Here is a 21,199-nt window from a genome sequence, read left to right as displayed (position 1 = left end):
TCTCACATACTGTGCACTGAATACCCTACCATATCTCCATGGTTAACCCTTGACCTGGATAATTTGAGTTTTTTTTTTTACTCTTTCATTCTAATTATTAACACAACAACTTGAAGCCACAAATTGTCTCTACATCTTAGACTTTTCCCGAAACAAGCGTTCACATAAATATAAAGAAAACTGTCTCCCCTGCTGTCCATGTCAAAATGTGTATAAGTGCAGCAGAGTGAACACTTTGTGTTTGCATTGCGGGAGAGCAAGTCTGTACTTAGCATGTTGTTTTTAGCTAGTCTTAATGTATTCCATGTCTGGGCCCATTTGTCTCTGGGCTGACTGGGCCACATCAGTGGGGAATGAAGAGGAGAAAAGTGAAGTCTGCATGTGTGTGATGTGTGTGACAGCTGCAGGACTGGTTCACAGGGCCACTGTGGCCCACTCTGTCACACCAGTCAACAAGCCCGCAACTGTAATTAGCACATTTATGGTGAGATTTTTGTTTTAACTGGGCTGTGTTTGCGCTTTAGTCTTGTCTATGTATTTAACAAACGTAAATGTGAATACAAATGTAAGTAGCAATTTCTGTGGCAAGTAGCAGAAAAACATGTGACAGAGGTATATGATTATTTAGTTATAAAATTTGGAAAAAAATCCAACAGTGCTACTTGAGTGGAGAAACACAGACAAGATTGAACTCTGAAAACCCAAAAGGTAATGAGATGTGTTTAGGGTGACAGAGTAGGCTGGAATTGCTCACAGGAGATTGAGGTGATTCGTATCGTTCTGTTTGACAGTGAGGTCAGACCGAGTCCTCCACTGTTTATCCAAACTGCCAAGCACAGAGCTGGTGCAGGTGAATATCTGATCTCGGGACCTGAAACTCTTCATTTGCCTGCTTCGTTCTCCTCTCTTTACTGATACCGGGGGACAAATCTGCCAACCTTTCATTGATATTTTCAGTTGCTGCTGCTTTGCGATAGTTATAACGTAGATTTATTGTATTTAACATACAGCCTATCCCAGAATGCACTAGGTAAGAGGCAGGGAAACACTGGACATGTTGCGAATAACACAGGCAGACAATCACAGCTACAGCCACATTCACACCTGTGAGCAGTTTAGAGTTTCCCATTCATCTGACCCATATATCTGCTCCCACAGGAAACCCACACAAACACAGGGAGAACATGCCAACTCTACAAAAATACAGAGGAAGGCAACAGACAGACTTGGTTAGTATCAAACCTGGGAAGTTTTTTGCTGTAAGTCAACATACTGATGCCATCTTCTCCTTTTTAAGAAGTTACTAATTACATTTTTTTCAATTAGGACTGAGGGCAATGTCCAAAAGGTAATAACAACTGGAAATTTTGTTTATTCTAAAAGCTGTGATACTATATATATATATGACTTAGAACAAAATCATACATATCTGACAAACATTTGATGCTTCACATCAGCCAGTGTCCATTGTTCTGGAAAACTAAAACTGAATGAAGTGCGGTTTTAATCACTCACATTGTTTTTTTGTAATGTGACCAGTTCTCCTCACAATGCAACCCTACCTCAGCACTACATACTGCAGCAGTCTGGCAGTGCATTACAAGCATGGAAATCACCATCTTGGGTTGTTTGATTAGGTGAACACTTGTGTATTTTTGTGAATGTGAATGTGGCCTAACCGCTGAGCCACTGTGCCGCCTTCCAAAAAGTCAAAAAACCTGGATACAGTCAGTTTGTTCACCCTGTCATATTGATGTGAATGCCCAGTGCAGCAACACACCAGAAAATTAGACAATGACAGAGTGAATATAAAAAAGCTTTATATTTGTTTGACAAGCATATACTTAGCAAAAAAACATAAAAAACAACAGACATCAAGAGAAGATGACAGACGGCCTCATGTATTCTTCAGTGCATGGAAACATACCAAATATGTCCACCCCAGCACTTTGTGACCACAACAAACAAACAATAAAATGAGTTTAAAAAAATAATACAAACATCATATTCATTACATCTAACTGACATGTTCAAAACCCCAAATAACAGCAATAAACTCCCAGGGATCTAAGCAAACGTACATGTGAATTCACATTGTGTGAAAACAGTTGTTGGAAGCTGTGTCTGGCTGCCAAACCAGGCCTTTGCACTACACAGTATGTTTGCAACTCAACCAGCAGTTATTTGTTTCCTTTTGAAATTGTTAAATCTTGATAACAGATGATAAGTCTTTTATAATGGCCTAATTCAAATGAGTTCAAGCGTTCGAGGGTAAAATTAAATTTGACTTTAGGTAGCAACACTGGGTGTGGAGTCTGACATTGTGTCCTATCATCTCCCCTCTGGACACCACTAACTGTTCCAAACAGCTGTATTAGTTCATATGACTAAAGCAAAATAAAGGTCTCTTATAATACTGTGAGCCATGGGACTTAATCATCTGATTCTGCTGACCCATATTTTTGTGTTGTTGCACTGTTTTGTCCCTTAAGTGACATGCGGGGGCAGTGGTGGGGGGGGGGGGGGGGCTGATTTCCGTCTGTTCATTTGTTCACATCCACATCTGTCCATCAAAAAACTAAACCTCACACACCACTGACTACATTCTGAGGGGGAACTTCTCATCACTGCAGTGGTAAAATGACAGCTCAAGTCAAGGTGATATTTGTGACTGGCTGGCCCAGGGGGGAACTGAGACTGGACTGGAGTCATCATATGGAGAGGATGTCACCTTTGAAGTAACTAAATTACAGTTATAAAAGGTAGCTACAAAGGGCAGTCACGTGTTGAATGCCAATTACCAGTGTGCGTCAGTGAGAGATTTGACAATCGGCACTTGAATGTGTGACTTTTCAAAGCAACTTCACCAGGCACCTCTGAGGTGTGTCCACAATACAATATACATCAGTCACAAAAGCCTCCAAACTATGCAACTATGTGCAAGCATCTTCAGTCAGAGGTGAAAATGTAAAAGGATGGTTTCTCAAAAGTATGGCCTAAAATTTGCATTTCCAAACAAAAAATGGCATCAACTTCACAAAGATGATATTTACAGCTGCACTGCCATTTGGAAATCACTTGCTGTAGGCCTACATCCAAGGTTAGCACACAATGACGTACAACTCTGGCACCCCAGAATACTGGAAAAAGTAATATGGTGTGATAAGTCGTTTTCATCCTTCCCCTGCATGCAGATCTGTAGCCTTATGCCATGCCTGGCATCAGGTCTGATATGAGCTCTTCACAGTAGTGTGACCGCCAAGAAATATGAAGCCATTTTGCAGGACCAGGTGCACCTTTTTGATGCATTGTTCCCTCAGTATGTTAAGAGATGGCAAGGCCCCCACACACAGCTAAACAAATTCAACAGCGGTTTCATAAACACCAGGGTGAATTCCAACACCTTCATGGTCAAATCTCCTCACACACATGGCTCAGTACTTGTATTACAGCATTCCTTGGAGAATTGAGGGTGTTAGAAAGGCAGAAAATGACTCCGGTCCTTCTGAGGTAATTGATATTAGTAGGGGATTTTTTTTTTTTTTTTTTTTTTGTTCCCTCCCTGTAGTATCAATGTAAACACATTTTCCTCCACTTTCTTATTGAATAGCACACAAACACCATCTGGACAGCTGTTCTTACAAAAGTTGGGAAGGGTTAAAGCAATCAACGACGTACCGATTACTTACACACAGCAGCCATATGTAGACATTATGCAAAATTAAAGACTGGTCTCATCAGCTTTTCCCTGCTCTCCCCTTTTTTTCTGAGCTTTACTGAGCATGACCGAAATTCCTCGGACATCCTGTAAAGCCATCAACCTGACTTCCACTCATGTCACAGTTTAATGGGTGGCAGAATACTGTAGCATAACCCATCCAGGCCCTGAAAACACACTATCTCACTCATGGCCTGAAAAGCAGTGTAAGAAATTTTGTGCAACACTTTGTGATGTTACATAATACTCAAAATGACGAAAAGTGAGATTTTTCACTGTGAGTGGTACCATGAAGCCAAACTCTCAAAACATTTACTGGTTATATATTATACAGCAATGGACTATAGGAATTAAGAAGCAAATATTCAATGACACCACACCTGCTCCATTTGTATAAAGTTTCAATATCTTACACATGGGATTGCACACCTCTCTATGACCTATTATTGGTTAAATTACTCACTAAACATAGAGCCTGTTACTAAACTAATCAGTTGGAGAGAGCTTACACAGCATGCTGTATTAATATGAGAGGTAAGTGAGACCTGTCTTCACCCAGAATATATGTAGGTTAGATCAAAAAATAAATTAGCACCGTTGCAAACACTCATAATGAGTCACCAGCTGGCAGTTAAAGCAGAGGGGGGTGTTACACTAAATATAAACACGAGCACATGTAAAAATACAGTGTGTTGCATTAGACCTATGTGGCACGTGGCATGCGGTGAAGTTATGGGCAACGACTTCCCCTGCTGACGCTCAGCTTTTATCTAAAAGGCAAATGAAAAATGACAAAGCCCCTCTGTTAATATTCAGGCCACTCTTACTCATCTAACCCAGAACATCTATTGATGAATATCTACAGAAAATCTACTGTGTCATGAGCACAGCTGATGTGATATTTTAGTCACGCAAGCAGATCAAGTGACACAGAGTGTTCGGTCTGGTGATGGTAAGAATAATAGTCACATTTAATTTCTTGCGTCTTCAAATAATTCCTCAGGGGAAAAGGGAAACCTGTTGCATTAAAGGTCAGTGCTACAAAAATATGTGAGAGTATTTTTCCTATTAAACAATCAAACATAACATAATAAAACAAGGTAGCTGAGGTTTAGTTCAAATTGAGTAATTAGACCTCACTTTTGGCTCAGCTAACTTGTGATAGGCACTTATTATTTTTTGCATTTTATTGATCACACAATTAATTGTGAACTTGATTCTAAAAACACTTGTTGCTCTCCCCATGTCTATGACTATGGGGAGAAGAGGAGGCATATCTGGTATTCCAGTATCTATGATTTCATACCTTGTCCTCAAAGGAAGCTGTATTTCATCACAGATATGTGGCATGAAAAGATGTCTAATCTCTTACATTTATGGTAAGACAATATATAATAATAATGATAAATAATAGGATTAACATAATACCACGATAAAATATTCAGGTATGTGTTGCCTGGGGTAGAAACTGATACTTGTGAGTTAAACAGTGTATTATTCAGTGTACATTGGTTTACTTAATTGAGCAGTTTACTTTGATTTGGTTCCAATGTGAAGCATGGCCGGATAGGTTTGAAAAGTATGAAATTGTGTAATAATAATAATGAAATAAACTCATGCATCAAAAGAAAACAGTAGATCTGATGAGAAACTGTCCCTGCCTGAAAGCCTTATGAATGTTCCATTATACCAGAACCTCCTGTTTGCCAAGTCAGGAAATGGCCATGCTGTTTTGATGAGACAAACATCCATAGAAATTCAGCATTTCTGCAGGGTGCTAATTTGTCATGCCCCGCCACAACATGCAGAATGTATAGGAGGCCATCCAATCTCCTGCTGGCTCTTGGGGGTCATTATGAAGGGAAAAAAAAAATCACAGCAATATAGACAGACAGAATGAGATGGATTCCTGCATTAAGTGGATGAGGCCCTCCTCACTACAGGATTTGGGTTACATTGCCGTCAACTACACATATGGAGCTCTTTGTCCCACATTCCCTCAGCTTTTTCATGACAAAAAAACCCTGGCTGTGTCAGCTAAAAGCAACGTCCAATCTTGGACTGTGTCACTGGACCATGTAGCTCTCATTGTCAGAGAGTGCTCATCATGTCTCTTCAGTCTTAAACATGGCTGTGGTCTTTGTTGTTGTGTTGTTCCAAAAAAAAAAAAAAAAAAAAGTTCAGTGCACTGCAACACTGACCAGTGTTCCTCAGGAAGAGCCACATAACCAGACATCAGTATAAAGAGCCCTTTCACTACTTTGCAACTGTAGTCCTATTTTCTACTGCTTACTTCAACTCATCTTCTTTCTGTTACAGCACAATGTCTCCATCCTTCCTTGGTAATAGTGAGCATGGGATGTCTAGCTGACACTGGACTCCTTGCTCCTGGGTTTCTGTGGACTCGACACTTTCCAAAGATAACATGGGCCAAAGATTTCCACTCACGGGCAGGCTGAGGCCCTGCTGAGGCAGCCTGCCTGATGGGGAACAGACCAAAAAGAGCTGGCTCAAGACATCTCCTCAGATCCACAGCACTGTACTATGTGATATGCCTTTAAGGTCTATAGTTAGTTAATATAGATGAGAGAAACAGGGACCAGCAGTGGTGGAGGAGAGCATTCCTTAAATGCACCGGAGCCAGACAGAGGACGCTCAGCTGACTTGATAACAAGATATCAAATGTGAAGAATAATAAGGACGTCATCAAACACAAAAAGGCAACCAAATCAAGTGGATTTCCTCGTCTTACTATAACTCTTCACTAATAATAGCTCCTGTTCCCCATTAGCTCCGTGTTTCATGTAGACATGCAAATCTGTGATATATTGTCCCTTTTCTATTATTCAGAGGTAAATTGAGATTTCCAGGAAAGGCTTGTCTCTTTGAGAGGGCCTGGAAAGCCCGGCCTGGCGGTGTGCACAGTCATACACCACATGACGTCTTAGCAGGGGAACATTCCTCCATGTCTTTTTCTCTCCCTCTAAAACCATCTTTCTCGATTTAGAAACGGGGGGCACGAAAAGTGGTTTAGAGCAAAAATATGGGGCAGCAGATTAATGCAAAATTAAGCCATAAAAAACCTGACATATGTGAAATGTCCCAGACTGGGAATGAAAAATCATTTCTCCTATTCAAGAACTTTCCACAGGAAGAAATACATGAGACTGAATTCCACTTAACCTCTTTTCTCTGCGTGCCAACGAAAAAAAAAATGGTTGAAGGTTTTACCATTGCCAAACATTACCATTACCTAACAGAATCTCCCTGAGGGGAGCAGGTATCTACAGTATGTCCAAAAGGTAATGTCTTGGAAGGAAGTCAGTACAGCTCATGCCAAACAGTCTCTTTAAAATATTTTCTCTCCTACTATGCCCTACTAAACACCACAGAGGAAGACAGAGGACTGAAATGATGTTATGGCTTCAGTATTCAATGTTGCTTACAGGAGCTGGGATTGTCTCTCGTCTCCATAAATCACTTCATGGTGACAGGAGGTGGTCTTCTAGTCAGTCAGCCCACCGCCACTGACTGACCTCAGGGGTGACAGCTTCCCTCGAGCGTCAACCCAAACAAAAAGGGCCGCAGCCAGCTCCCATTGCCAAAGCTATAGAGGTCATACAGGCCTGTGCCAAACCAGCCCTTTCATCCTATAGCATTTACAGGATCAGCATCCTAAAACACAGGCATCAAAGGCAGAGAGAGAGCGTATGAGTGTCAGAGAGAGAAACAGAGAGAGAGAAACAGAAATGGCCTCTATGACCCTTAATATGTGTGCAACTCATGTGTAGGAGGGTGTGGGATAATCCTGGTGAGCTGTGTAGTGGGGGTCTCCAGGTGGCCCATAGGGTTAGACAGGGTTAACCCCATTTGACCCTGGATCGCTGCTGTCAGAAGTAGGAGATCTACCCTTAGCTTGTCAAGGAAACCAGAACAATGTGGCATGTCCATCATGTAAGACAGCCCCTGAACAGAGCCTTTTATGTGTATTTTCCTCACGGAAACGTGCATCATTATAGACTTTACAGTGAAACCAAATGGCCGTACATCAAAAACCACTCCTGGTTCTTTATCTAATCGAAACCGTGTTTAAATTACACCCATTTGTACATACTGTCTAGGTATTAAATGTCATAATGGTAACATGTAATCATGCCTGAACATTTTGTTCCAATCTAGCTCCTATTATTCTATGCCAGGTTGGAAACACCAGTTGTATTTGTTCCAGTAAAGTCAAATGATAGTGTCTGTCTCAGGACAAGCCTCAGCAGAAGTACACGGCTGTGTTGCAGGCTGGGTTTACACACTTCCTATAAATGCTGAGACACAAAGGTCTCAGATGGCAGCACATGGCAGGATAGGGGTCTCCTTTAGCGTCATTTTGGGTAGTCTGGGAATTTCTGCAGTCTGCAACAGCTGAATGTTGGTAGATGAAGGTCACAAGACACAGGTTTAATTTTACTGATCAGAATGAAGCTGGGAAAAATTCTTGAGACTTTGTAAATGCATTGTTGTGTTCAGACATCCAGGTGAGGACTAAGGATAAGTTTAGACTTTGAATTATGGTGGATGTTGTCTGGGAAAGCTTCCTGAATTAGAAAACTGTTACATTTGTTCCAGCTAGAATGACAAAACAGGAGATTATGTACAAAGATTGGCAGACAGTATCTTGCAGCTGTGAGCAAAATAAAAGTTAATGGATTGTAACTCTATTTTACTGTGCTGTATTGTGTATTCTTCCTCAGTGGAGATAAAACATTAGCTCAACAAATCCATCCACAAAGCATTAAATCTTGTACAGACAATCAAATCACTTAAGATGGATACAACGTGTATGTGTATGCTAATGTTTGTCTGTTCATGTTTTGCTCCATACTTCATGCTCAGGGCTCCAAATGTGACCAGTTGAAGTAAATGTGGGACTGAGGAGAAAAAAGCTGCCTGGCAACATAAACATTTTCATTAGTCACTCATGTGGCTGCAATCTAACCGCTCTGATCAAAATTTGATGAATGCATTTGTGTATTCAACTGGCCTCTCTCCTGTGATGTAGTCTCAGAGGGACAAAGCGTAGCAGACAGCAGTTGTCAGAAAGCAGGTGTGTGAACACACTAGCGTGTGTAGACTTTTGGTGATGATGAGTCCAAGAAAGCTTTGTGTGCTCTAGTAAATTTTGGGCTAGACAGAGCACCGTACAACAATAAGTTCACATCCCCAATGATCCATTGGTTATTTGTGTGCTGTCACTAAATAATAAATGATAGTAGGGCTAGGTAGGCAGGGCCAATCACCCGTCTGTGTGGAACTATTGTAACATTTTGCGTGCAGCCACATCTTCTTTATTAAATTTAAAAAGTAGGTCTGAAACTATATCCACAGCTGTTTAACTGTCTCAGTGTCAGCTGTCTCGCACCAAATTAAAACACCTTTGTTCATCTACCAGCTGAACTAAGACAATTTACTTCCTGCCCACATCTATACCTACTGGTCTGATTTTCCAGGAGCAGAAAACACAGATGAACAGAAGAAATCGCACTATTTTACTCCTTCACAACTCTATTCCAACGCAGCTGCTCCTGTTGCCTGCCACAGTCGTCTGTGCTCAGCTGCAGGAGTGGAAAGTTAAGAGGGAGTCTGGGGCTAACATGTGGTTCATGATGACACATAACATAGAACAGAATGTGCACTTACTGCATTCTTCTGCCCAAACTAAATTAAAACAATTGTGTTCATTAAGAGCACCAAAATAACTAGCCATCTTTGCTACATAAGGTTACCAGTGACACAAAGTCTGTAAATGGATTTTGCACTTCCCGCCTCTCTTGAGACAATATGAACATTTACTACAAAAACCTTATCGTGTGAAAGATGTATTGCATTTTTTTTTTTGGTTTAGAAGTTCAGAGAAGTAATATGTTCCTTTTTTATTTCACTCACCCAGGCTCCAGGTTTTATGTTTTATATCAACTTACTAGGCTATGTGCACTAGCCTTAAATCTTACTTGCCCATCTTTTGATAACTTTTAGAGTGTAAGTGATGAGTATCAGAGCTCTTTCAAAGTTTACAGACTGCAAATTGACATTCAGTTTGACTTCCCCATGTAGTTGGATTTCTAACTGCAATTCAGTGCAGGGATTGAAACAATAACATCTGTACAATATGATGTAAAACCTTTTGTATTGTTTGCTGGCACTGTTTTAGAAAGGTGTTGATTGAGGCTGCGGTTTGTGGTGGTGTTTCACTGGAATGCACTATATTTTAAGGTTTTCCCATTTCCCAGATAAGAATAGATAACATAATGCAAAAGAGGATAATGCAATCTATTTTATTCAACAGATGTTTGTATATTGTGTCCACCCCCTGCATTTAGTATGTGTCTGGGAACAGCAAATTCTGAATGAAACCCTACAGCCTACACGGCCTCTCTTAGCTTTGTGCTGAACCTCTCTAATACAAAAGGCATTCATCACAGCAGAAGCGGAGAACAAGCAGGGAGAACAGCCACTGATGTCATTGAATTCTGAGGTCCAGACACTGGGAGAGATTCAAACATTTTTCACATTTCCAAACACAGAGATTAAAGGCTTATGTACAGGCTTTTATCTTATAAACAAGAGGTCTAAGCAAAACATTTTAGTGCTTTGTGTGTTCAATGATCCTTAAGTGACCACTGAGAAAACCACCATACAACAAATATGAATAGATCTGAATGGATCACAACAAAGTCTGACATATTCACTGAAAGATGAGACTTAACTTTACACAGCTCTAACCACAACAATGATGTAAACATGGCTCGCTTTCCTCACAGCTTCAGGAAACATCACTTATGGTTTATACCAATAGATATTTTCACTCCTCTTTATAACCCAGACTAAGCAAAAGCAGACAATGTTTTTTTTTTTTTTTTACCACGGAGGGAGATTGGATAAGGCGTTTCTTCAAATGTAATTAGCACAGAATTTATTCTTTTCCATAAAATTCAACAATTTATTGTTGGATTTAAGAACATTCTCCGCTTGCAAATTCCTCTCAGTTCCATCAGTGCTATTAACTCATATAATGCACATGTTCATATGCTTTGCATGAGTAAGACACTTCACTAACATGTGTGACACATTTCAAGCCAACATCTTCTTGTAACCTGCAGTTCAGATGGAGCCATCCAAATTGTCCAACATGCCTGAACTGATTAAGTGATTAAGTAGGCTCTTGACTGAAACATACACAAGGCGTTGGGGCCTCTTCTCTTTTTTGGCTCAACCACATAAGCGGGGCCAGCCATATAATCAGAAATGTCCATGTCTGAGTGACTGACTGACTGAGTGATCATATTTCCACTTCTGGTCAGCCAAATGGCACATGACTGAGTTGAAGTTTCCCCATTGGCTGTTGCTCTTTCAAGTTAATTGGTGCAAACAGTCTGCAGTGTTGCCAACATCGAGCGATGCAGGAATGAGTCTTAAAACCCAGAAATGAGTTAAAAATGTTGCGCCTCTGCTTCCCTCGTCCCAAAGACAATGGGTTTTTTGAGTGGGATTATGGTGAGATGCCTGAAATAAGGTCTGTGGTTAGCACAAGCTCAAGACATTCCCATGTTGGCTAAATTAGTCTAAAGAGATTGTCAGGGAAGAAATGATATACTCATACTCTTGCAAACTATTGCTAACTTTCAAAGTGGAAAGGTATTTGTAGAAGATGTAACATCGGTAAATTCCCTGCTTCCTGGCAGCTCCTGAGCAGCCGGGAAGCCGGGGTGGCTGGATGACTGCCCAACTGCCTGTAACAAGAGGCATAGCCCTAAGCCCATGGTTCACACCCATACATGGTCCAGCCATGTACTAGGTTTATACCTAGTCTTGTTTTCTCTATACATGGCTCTTTTATTTGCTGTGAAGAACATAACAAAGGTTGACCAATCCTCTCCTGCTAAGGCCACTCTAAGTGCTCCCCTTCAGAGCCATGGGTGGGCTGCAAGAGGAGATTCTCCTGGTGCTTCAGTTCTTTATTTCAATTGGATTGAACAATGTCTGGAATGGAGGTGAGAGGATCAAGTATTTCAGCTTCAGTTGCAGGCTTAATCAAAAGCAAAGTGAGAACACTGCAGTTACTTCTGTCATTTTGATTGCTTCAAACTTACTTGAGTTTGATGAAAATGTGGTTTAATCACCACACTATAGACAATATCCTCCTCTGTGATTCTTTAGATAAGTCTAATACCTATAAAATGTTAACTATTCCCTTTTTTATATTTCAGATTCAGAGCTCCTGGATCCCTCCCTCGCCTGAATGTTCAGTATAAACTGAATAGAAAATGACTTGTTGTGAGGTTAACAGTGTTATATTATGTTTCATTAAAGCCCCTACAAAATAAATATTACTTATCCCACTTCTGGCCTGCACACAAGCTTACATCAGCTCTAAAAATAACAACTGTAGTTGTTCCTTGGCCGTGAACATGTTTGAAGCTGATAAAGAGAAACAGATACCTGATGGCCTAGCTAATATTTACAGTGGAAGATAATATGGTCTACAATATCCACAATCATTCCACAGCTATGTATCATGTCTCCTCTCCGGGTGGTTACACTGTTGTGAACCACGGCACGAGTGGACAGCTCTCAATCATTAACACGTCACCACAAAATGCCACATACCTTTTACCTTTGCCAAATGGCTCACAATGGATATGCCTTAAGTTTCTGTTGGCTTGCAGCCAGTTACCACAATACAATGTGAAACATGGGAAGCCACAGGTGTTCGAGAGCTACAGGAGTGTAAGGAGTCATGAAGAGATTGAAAAACGGACATTGTTAATTTGTTTTGCACCATGAAATGAAAAGGCCACTGTTTACCTGATAAAATAGGAACATAAAATCTGGCTCCTCTGACTGCATCATCATATGTGCCCAGGGCGTGAGAAGCTCACAAGTCAAAGGGAGGAAGATGCAAAGGCAGAATGAGGTGGACGACATGGGGATACTACTGTGTGTGAGTCTTTCATTTTGTTAAAAAAAAGCTAAAATATTCTCCCACAATTGTGTCAGGCTCCTCAACACCAAAACAATATTACACAAAGTGTCTTCACCGGTTTCACAGGTGACATTTTGAGTTCAAGTTCTCTTACTGTGCAAAATGACTGTCACACCCCTCTAAACACAAACCTAATCAGGTCATGTCAATCTTTATTTTTCCAGCTGATGTCAGCTTAAAGACTAGATCAATCTCTGCACATGAATGTGACAAAAATCCAATAAATCCTCCCTCAAAGCCAAACACAAATGGTAAATGATTCAAAGCTAGCCAGCTGTGGCAACACTACTTGATCCAAGGTGAGAGAAGAAATAACAACACTGTTTCATAGAACGGCAGATGAGTGACAGTTACTGTGACGACAAACAGAGACCATATGAAGTGTTTTGGTTCTCTTAAGCATTTCTCATATTCTCCTGATAGATGCAGAGAGGGAAAGAGACATTTCCTTACAAAGACATTGACATCAAAGCTGAAGGAAAGAAAAGGAACCAGCATGACATGTGTGGACGGATGTGAGATGGAATTCCATGGCACACTAGGATTTGGCTGTAGGCCAGTGGGGCACTGAGTTAGAGGTCATATTTTTTTCTAGTTAACACTGGCACTCAAAGTCTACCTACCCATATAGTATAACCATAACCCCCAAAATAATAAAAATGATGAATTAAGCACCATCTGAAACTCTGACGTATTGTATAGAAGCATAAAAGGCATAAAACACAGAAAACATTTACCTAAGTAGCAAATGAACTACAGTAACTGCCTCCCAAACCAAATTAATTAAACCCAAGAAGAAAACAATATTTGCTCGTAATTCAAAATCAAACAAAATCTAAAAACTCCGTTGAAATGATTATTCGTTTAATCAGTAATTTGACTGACAGAAAAAAAATCAGAAACTATTTTGATAAATGATTGATTAATTGTTCATTTTTCTAGCAAAAACATCGAACATTCCCAAGTTCCAATTCCTAAAACATAAAGATTTGCTTTTCTCTTATGTGATAGTAACTGAATATTTAGGAGTGTGGGATTGTTAGTGGGAGACTTATTAGAAGAAGTGACCTTTTTAGGCATTTTTCACTTTTAAACAATATTTTATAAACCAAACAATCGCTCAATTAATTAAACAATCAACATATTAATTGCTTTAATTACATTTAAATCTGTCAGCATTGAGTAAAATCATTCAGATAAATGCAACAGATTCATGCATGTCCTCTTTGTCCTCCCTCCATGAGGACACAGAGAGAGAGGCCAAACACTTGCTGTGCAGAGGCACCTCAAACCTCAGCTCTAAACCATCACAGACCCCTGTGTAAATACACAATAAACAATGCTCTGCAGACATCAAATAAATGTTGGTTTTGAGCAAAAGCAAACTCAGATTCCTTCCAAATTTTCTTTCCTGCGAGCAGTCAGCTGTTTAAAGTCTGTGGCTACTTAGGTTACACACCTGTCCACTCCAACAAGAGACTGCTCCAGTCTCACAGCAGTGGGAAACCTCAGAGCGGTCTGGTTCACATGGAATCCACTCGTAGCTGTCCAATTCATATGTCACAATGTGCCACTTTGAAAAACTGTATTTTGTTATGAGCAGACTATAAAGTGTAAGTTATACCAATATTGAACCAATGATCTGATTGTTTTCTCTGACACAATAAAAGGGACAGAGTATCATTATTTACAGCTCTGAAACTTGATAATGAAGATATAGGATCCAGAGTTGTCCACAAGAAAACAGTTTAGTCCCCTGGTCAGGCTGCACGCTCACCCTTCTCCTTCTGTTTTATAAACACACTGAGAAAAAAAATACTCCCCTCTTGGGTGAAAACGTAGACAGCTCTCTTCTTTTTGAGCGGGTGAGGAGAAACGCTGAGGGGCCTTACAACTGGAACCAGATGGCTTCTTAATATGTGCATGCCTTTGCATGAGTGTGTGCATGTGAACATGAGCATGTGAGTGTGCTCATACAAATGAATGTTAGAAGTCTACAAGCTTGTACGGTCTGCAAAGCAAATATGCAAAAGAGCAGACAATTGACCGTAATCCTACCAAACGATGGAAAATGTTGTGTTTTAGTTGTGAGGGCTCAGGAACAAAATGAGAGGAAACATTGTCTGCCCATAAATGAAGCATTAACCTAAGCTGGGTTGATATCTCTCACTGCATGGGGTTGCTGGGCTCATGCCCAAACATTAAGTATATATATAAAAAACCGAGCGAGCCAAAGTGCGAGGTGAGTGATACCATCAAACCTTCCACTGATCTAGTTCTGCTATCAGCTATGATTTGAAGAGCCTCACTCTGTCTTTCCTCTCCCCGAGATGTTTGCTGCCTCACATTTCTCCTCTTTGGCACAGTGTTGTTTAGGTTGGCCTCCTGGGGTGACTCTAAGTCCATGATCCCATTTCGGGGTCTCTTTGAGGGAAGTCAAAGAGATGAGAGACCAGGCCATTTGATCTTCCTCTGTGTCTCACAGGTGCCACGTGATATGAATGTTTTTAATTATTCCCCACTTGTTTGGCACTCTCTGGTCACAGAAACATGGTTAGATATTTGATCTGATTGCTTTTATGTGACTCCAAGTGTGGTGCAATTCTGATGATCCTCCGCAGATACTCGGACGAAGACAAAGACTGAGGATGGAGCTGTAATATTTTCATTATTACCCTGATAAGAACATCACAGAAATGTATGAGGAGATTTTTAATATTTTCCCTGAATTCATTTTAGCTGATGCAGAGAACTGGACATGGCCCATAACCTTAGGTATAATTAACTAAGTTAACAACTGCAATTGTTTTTATGTGTGCTCACAAAAGTGCAATTGGCTTAGTACAGATCTGGCAGAGTGTGTGGAAAAGACACTGTGGTCGGAGGCACCACAATAACCCGCAGGTGATGTTATCGTCTTAAATCAATGTGCTCAAATCCCACACAGACACACATTAATTAAATAAACATGCATTGAAAAGCCCAAGCTTGTTATGTTGTTATGGTGTAGATTTCCATACAGCTATGTTGTTAACTGCCAGGAACTTATCTTCCTACATGGTTTGCAGAGGGATAATCGTAGAGAATTTACTGCTCATCGTCTTCCATTTGAACAACCACAGAGTTGTCCGTTGTCAACCTGACGATCAAAACTACCAATTTGACAAAATTATAGCACGAAAGAGGAACACAAGTCAACAGTGGTCACAATGAATAATGCCCTGAGCCTGGATTATAAGAGGTTGTAAAAGACAAGTCAGATAATCCACTAAGAATGTGCCACCTCTGATTACAGCTGTCACTCCTCAACTGGGATCAGTGTGTTGACAGATGAACCTGCTCTTAAAGGGGAATACCAACAAATTTCAGCTTTCAAAAGTATGATTTTTACATTTGCAAATAATTACTACTTGCTATAAACCCAAACAAAAAAAAAAGTCAGTACCACGCACTAATCTGTGATGTGTAAATGCTGGCTCCACATAAAATGATTTGAATGAGTAGAACAGTGACAGAGTTCAAGATGATTTTCAGGGCTTAAAGGAGAATTTTCTGGACTGCAGTTGAGAGATTTGCCACATCAAATGTTAGTCTAGCATTGCATGAATGTCATCAATTGCCAGTGACTTCTGGCTTCTGACTGTCCATCTGTATAAACTCTACAAAGCTTGTTTGGAGTCTGTACTGCTGAGTCTGCATGGCTGATGATGATTATAAAACATATGTGACATTTGTTAATTCTTAACTTGGTGTCGGCATCTTAACATTGCGCAGCCCACACTGCAGTCTCTCTCCGTCTTCAAACTCTCCATGCCATCATATCACGGCAACTCGAGCAACCTCAGAAACAAAATGGCACATATAAAGAGGACCTACTGTACTTGTAGACAACAGTAAAATGAGCACGAGGCCGCTTTAATCAAGGCCTCGCTACCACATCTAGTCCACCGACAACAATAACAGACCAACAATATAAACAGGCTGTGGCCAATGCTGACACGCAGAGAGGGACGAGTTGAGTTTATTTTCTACATCCCAAGCTGTTGTGCTGGTCAAAGAAATATAAACAAAGATCAAACCATCACCACTTCTGGTTGTCTGGTGACAAAAACACATCCTTCCAAAAGTTTTTTTTTCTTCCTGAAAGGATTAATCATGCAATACTGTATAACATGCAAACAGACCAATATCCAAAGCTTCTTTCAAAGCCAACTATTACTTGTACATTTCATCGCATCTATCCCCTGGGAGCACTGATTTTACCCTTCGAGCTCCAGGAAGGCTCATACTAGGAGCCGCAATGAACAAAATTAAGGCTTCATGTAAAGGTTAGTGGTTATAAAACAGGTCAAGCTAATGAGGCTACATTCTGTGCAGAACACCCATAGATCTAGCTTTGTGTAGTCCCTGACAGGCAGTTTTAGTACACAAAAAAAAAACAAGCCTGGACTGCCTCACTGTGTGATTACAACAAATCACTGTGCCAGAGGTGGATCAGTAAAAAGCAGTTTAATAAACCATTAGCTCTTTGGGCGAGCACTTCCCTTCCTCCACTGACTTTGCTGCAAAGATTTCCGCCTGGTCTGCGCATAGCCATATGTGTGTGAGGGCTAATGACTATGATTAGGGAAGCCTGGATTAGGTCTTGCTGTGGTTCATGACACATGCACACTGGCGCACAGGCGCACACATACACACTGAAAGCTAGGTCTGTCATGTGTAAATTTGAAGGAAACCAAAAAAGCCAGAAAACCTAAACAAAGTTATTTACCACTGAATTAAAACTTGAAATACACGCAATGGACTTTCCACAAAATAGTGCTAAATGACACCAATTACATATCCGCCTGTAACCAGCTCATCACTCATGTTCATGGAGGGGCCCTCTGGGATAAACAAAATATCAACAACGTGAGTGTGCTCATGTAGCCATAAATCATGACAGAGGACACATTTAAAATGGGAGATGTTGTTCAACACCAAACAACTCATATCCTAACAGCACTGGTTTAAGTGTCCTTTGACCTGAAGCTAACACAACAGTAGTGATATTAGTTCAAGGTTGTCGGGCGTAAACCAAAGGAGCATTTCAGAAAAAAAAAAAAAAAAAAAGATTCCCTGAGTGCCAGAAAATCACAGTGTTAAAGCCACTCTGATGCCTCTGTACATTTTGTACTGGATATTCTCCAAAGGCCATTTATTGTGAGAGAGCGCAGCTTTTTATCATTGCATAACATCTCTCATTACAGAATGACAAAAGAGTATGGCAATAAGGGGGCTCCTCTTTGGGGACACTTTATGAGCTGACAGCAGGGAAATGCTCAGCCCCTTAATACCCAGCAAGTGCAAGCCTTAAGTATACCATACCATTTGTCTTTGGAAGACTAACGAATTATCTCCTGTGTGGAGCAGGAAAATCACCCAGTAATTCTGCACTCATGGGGCTACGAGGTAAGCCCTCTAGTCAGATAAAATTAGGCTCAAATGTCTGGACAAGTTACAGTAACAGTGACCACCTTGCCTACAGGAAATAAATCAGCTAGCCACGCGGGCAGTCTCTGAGAGAGACTAGAGAAGGGCAACAGGTGGCTGTCAACTTAGAGAGAGAGAGGGTCATCATCCACTTAGAGAGGAGCAGCATGTCTGGCTGCCACTCCCCTAATCTAAGTCAAGCACCAGCAGGAGGAGAGAATAAGGTAAAGCCAGTTCAGAGCAGTGTGTGGACAAGGTTCAGCCAAACGAACACAAGTAGAGCCACGTTCAGCATGTTACCTGTAACAGGTAACATGCTGAACGTTTATAGCTGAACGTGAACGTGGCTCTACTTGTCAGGCAAAAACTGGGAATGCCTTTTGGCAATCTGGTGTTATAAAATCAGGGAAAATCACCCAGCAATATTATTAACAATAGCAATTTAGCAGTGTTTGAAAAAACCTGCTTATATAACACACGTAGGTTTAATGTATCAGTTACATAATTATAGTGCCAGGAGCATCAAAGAGGGAAATCCTCCTTACAATAAACATGTACAAACTAGACCTCATCAGCTTCAAGCAAAAGCTGTCTTTCTCATTTCTTGTGTGTCTCATCAGTAGCTGAGCTGTCATGACAGAACAATCTCAATAAAAGATCCACTGGAGTTTTCAAACCTTTCCATTACACGTCACACATCAGTAGGTAGAGTAAATAACCAGAGACGACTATCAGAGATAGTTCTCAGATCGTAGTGACTCCATTCAAATGAAAAATGTCTGGGCCTTTGGTTGACTTCTACTGCACAAGAGAAAAATGAGCAAATTTAAAATCTGACAATTTACAACCTAATAGCTTTTCCAGGCGGTGGGTTATTTTTGCACTTGAAGCCTGTAAAGGAGGCACCGTGTGTCTTTGTGTAAGAATGTGTGCTTCTCCACGTCCTGCTACCGATCAACCATAGTGGCCTCTGTTCAGATTCTCTTTAAGTCTCTGGCAAATTACTTTACAAGGCCTCGTGTTCATGCCGTACATTTTACATGCATTAAACGAGGTAACAGAATAATTAACACCCATTTATCAGTTGCAGAAAGTCGTGGGGAAATTAGGCCTAAAACAGGCACTTAAGCCAAAATCTGACTTCAGTACATGGCACTCAGTAAAAAAAGCTCAGGCTCAGGCCATTAGCATCCTCAGTTTAATTGAAAGCCAGCCTCTGATAAGCACATTGAGCGTATATGTGTATGCCTGCACGCGTGCCACGTGCATACATGTTTGCATATGTTTTCACTCAGCTCTTTGTGCTATTTCCCTCACATTACTCAAAGACACCAGGAAGCCTAATAAAACAAAGTGACAGAACACAGTAACTCATAAAATGTTTTCAGTCTCTGCTCTGTGCCAGTGCTCTGTTTGAGTGTTGTTGAAATGCTGTTCATTCTCACTCAAATTAAGATTCTAGGCGATTTCCCAAAACTGCCACTGTGCAAGTTCAACAAGGACCTTACTAAAATAATCCACTGGTAATAGAGGTAATTAAAGCCCATAGCCCAGTGGTGATATAGACTGAGGAAAACAAACTGACCACCGTAAAGTGAAATGTGACGAATGCACAGTTTACAGTACAGTTTATTACTCACCGATGCAGGCGTGAACTCTGACTGATAGCTGTGTTCGAAGAATAATGCTGTGTTTCTTGCCTCTCCTGTGAAAAAAAAAAAAAGACAAAAGGAGAGAAAGAGAAGTGTTATTTGGACATTAGGACAACTGTGACCATTTCAATTTGGATGTGTGTGTGTGTGTGTGTGCATACATGCTTTTGTGTGTGAGTACAGGGGTAGTGCATACACACAGACACACACAGCGGCATCAAGATAAAGAAACAGAATGTCTCTCTGAATCTAAGGCAGCCATCAATATGCCAGAGGCAGACAAGTGCTGACAAGAACATTTAGCTGAATGGCTACTGTGCAAAGGTGCAAAATGATCTTCAAGCTAAATTCTGTTTCAACAAATTATACCTTTCATTCTCATCCAAACCCTTCAATGTTTGCGGTTCGAGCACAACAGGGAACAGGTCGCAGAAAACAGAACAGGGGAAAGGTCTCCGTAGGTGCAAATGAAGGATGGGAGCAAGTCGGAGGTCAACTCCGCCCCCTGTATTAATGGAGATATGCCAAGACCCTATCACCATCCTGTCAACTGCTAACAATGTCTGAATGACAGTCCCAAACAAAGACAGCAACAATGCACCTCAATTCCATTCAATTGTGAATGTGAATGTGAGAGCAGTGTAGTTTGTAGCCAAACAAAGGATAATTTGCCTACTTAGAAGGCCAGTCTCTAATGCGTATGACTGGAGTCTGTAAAATTCGCTGTTTTAAAGGATAAGGCGAATAGTGTCAACAAATCCCATAAAAAGACCAAAACCAACAATGTATTAGTGGGTTTTTATGTCAGTAGAACAGTGTATGTGGGACTGAACCAAAATAAACTACACTGCTCACATTCATGGTAAAGAAGGAACAAATTACAATGAGTGCAGCTCATTGATGTGTTTGTAATAGTTTTTGGCCAAAAATGTTTATCTATGGCAGGAGTCAGCCAAGTGTTTATCAGCCGGTCATAATTAAACATCTCAGCCTGTGTTTGCAACCCATAAAAGTGAACCAACCTATAACAACACAGAATAATGACTCTGATTTAGTTTTCGTGTCATCTCAATTAATTCCACAGAGAAAGCACATTTCAATCCAGTGATTTGAATTTTGGGTGCCGGGGCCACCCTTTTGTTTACAATTGGACTCAGAGATTGTGCCTTTAACCTCCCTGCTATCTAAAGAAGCATACAAACAAACCCCGTAGACACAACTGTGAACAACAGCTCAGCAGGTAGAGTTGCGCAACACCCCCCCCCCCCCCCCCCCCCACCTCCTAATTCAGCTCTCTGACAAATGGGCTTTTATGCCGCCCGC

The 21,199-nt window shown here is 40.8% G+C and overlaps 1 protein-coding gene across 3 annotated transcripts in view; it reads right to left on the bottom strand.

The window, feature by feature from the left end:
- The window catches only part of fhod3b (formin homology 2 domain containing 3b), an 85,078-nt gene that overhangs the window by 52,143 nt on the left and 11,736 nt on the right, over positions 1-21,199 (bottom strand). For all 3 annotated transcript variants that reach the window (XM_071468331.1, XM_071468333.1, XM_071468332.1), the window contains exon 3: positions 19,865-19,929. In XM_071468331.1, the coding sequence (XP_071324432.1) occupies positions 19,865-19,929 (65 nt within the window). The remainder of the gene's footprint in view (positions 1-19,864; positions 19,930-21,199) is intronic.

This window comes from Trachinotus anak, unplaced genomic scaffold (genome assembly GCF_046630095.1).
Source record: "Trachinotus anak isolate AG129_WGS33_773 ecotype Australia unplaced genomic scaffold, CSIRO_AGI_Tana_v1 ptg000032l, whole genome shotgun sequence".
Taxonomy (NCBI): Eukaryota; Metazoa; Chordata; class Actinopteri; order Carangiformes; family Carangidae; genus Trachinotus; species Trachinotus anak.
This window is presented reverse-complemented; position numbering and strand designations above follow the sequence as displayed.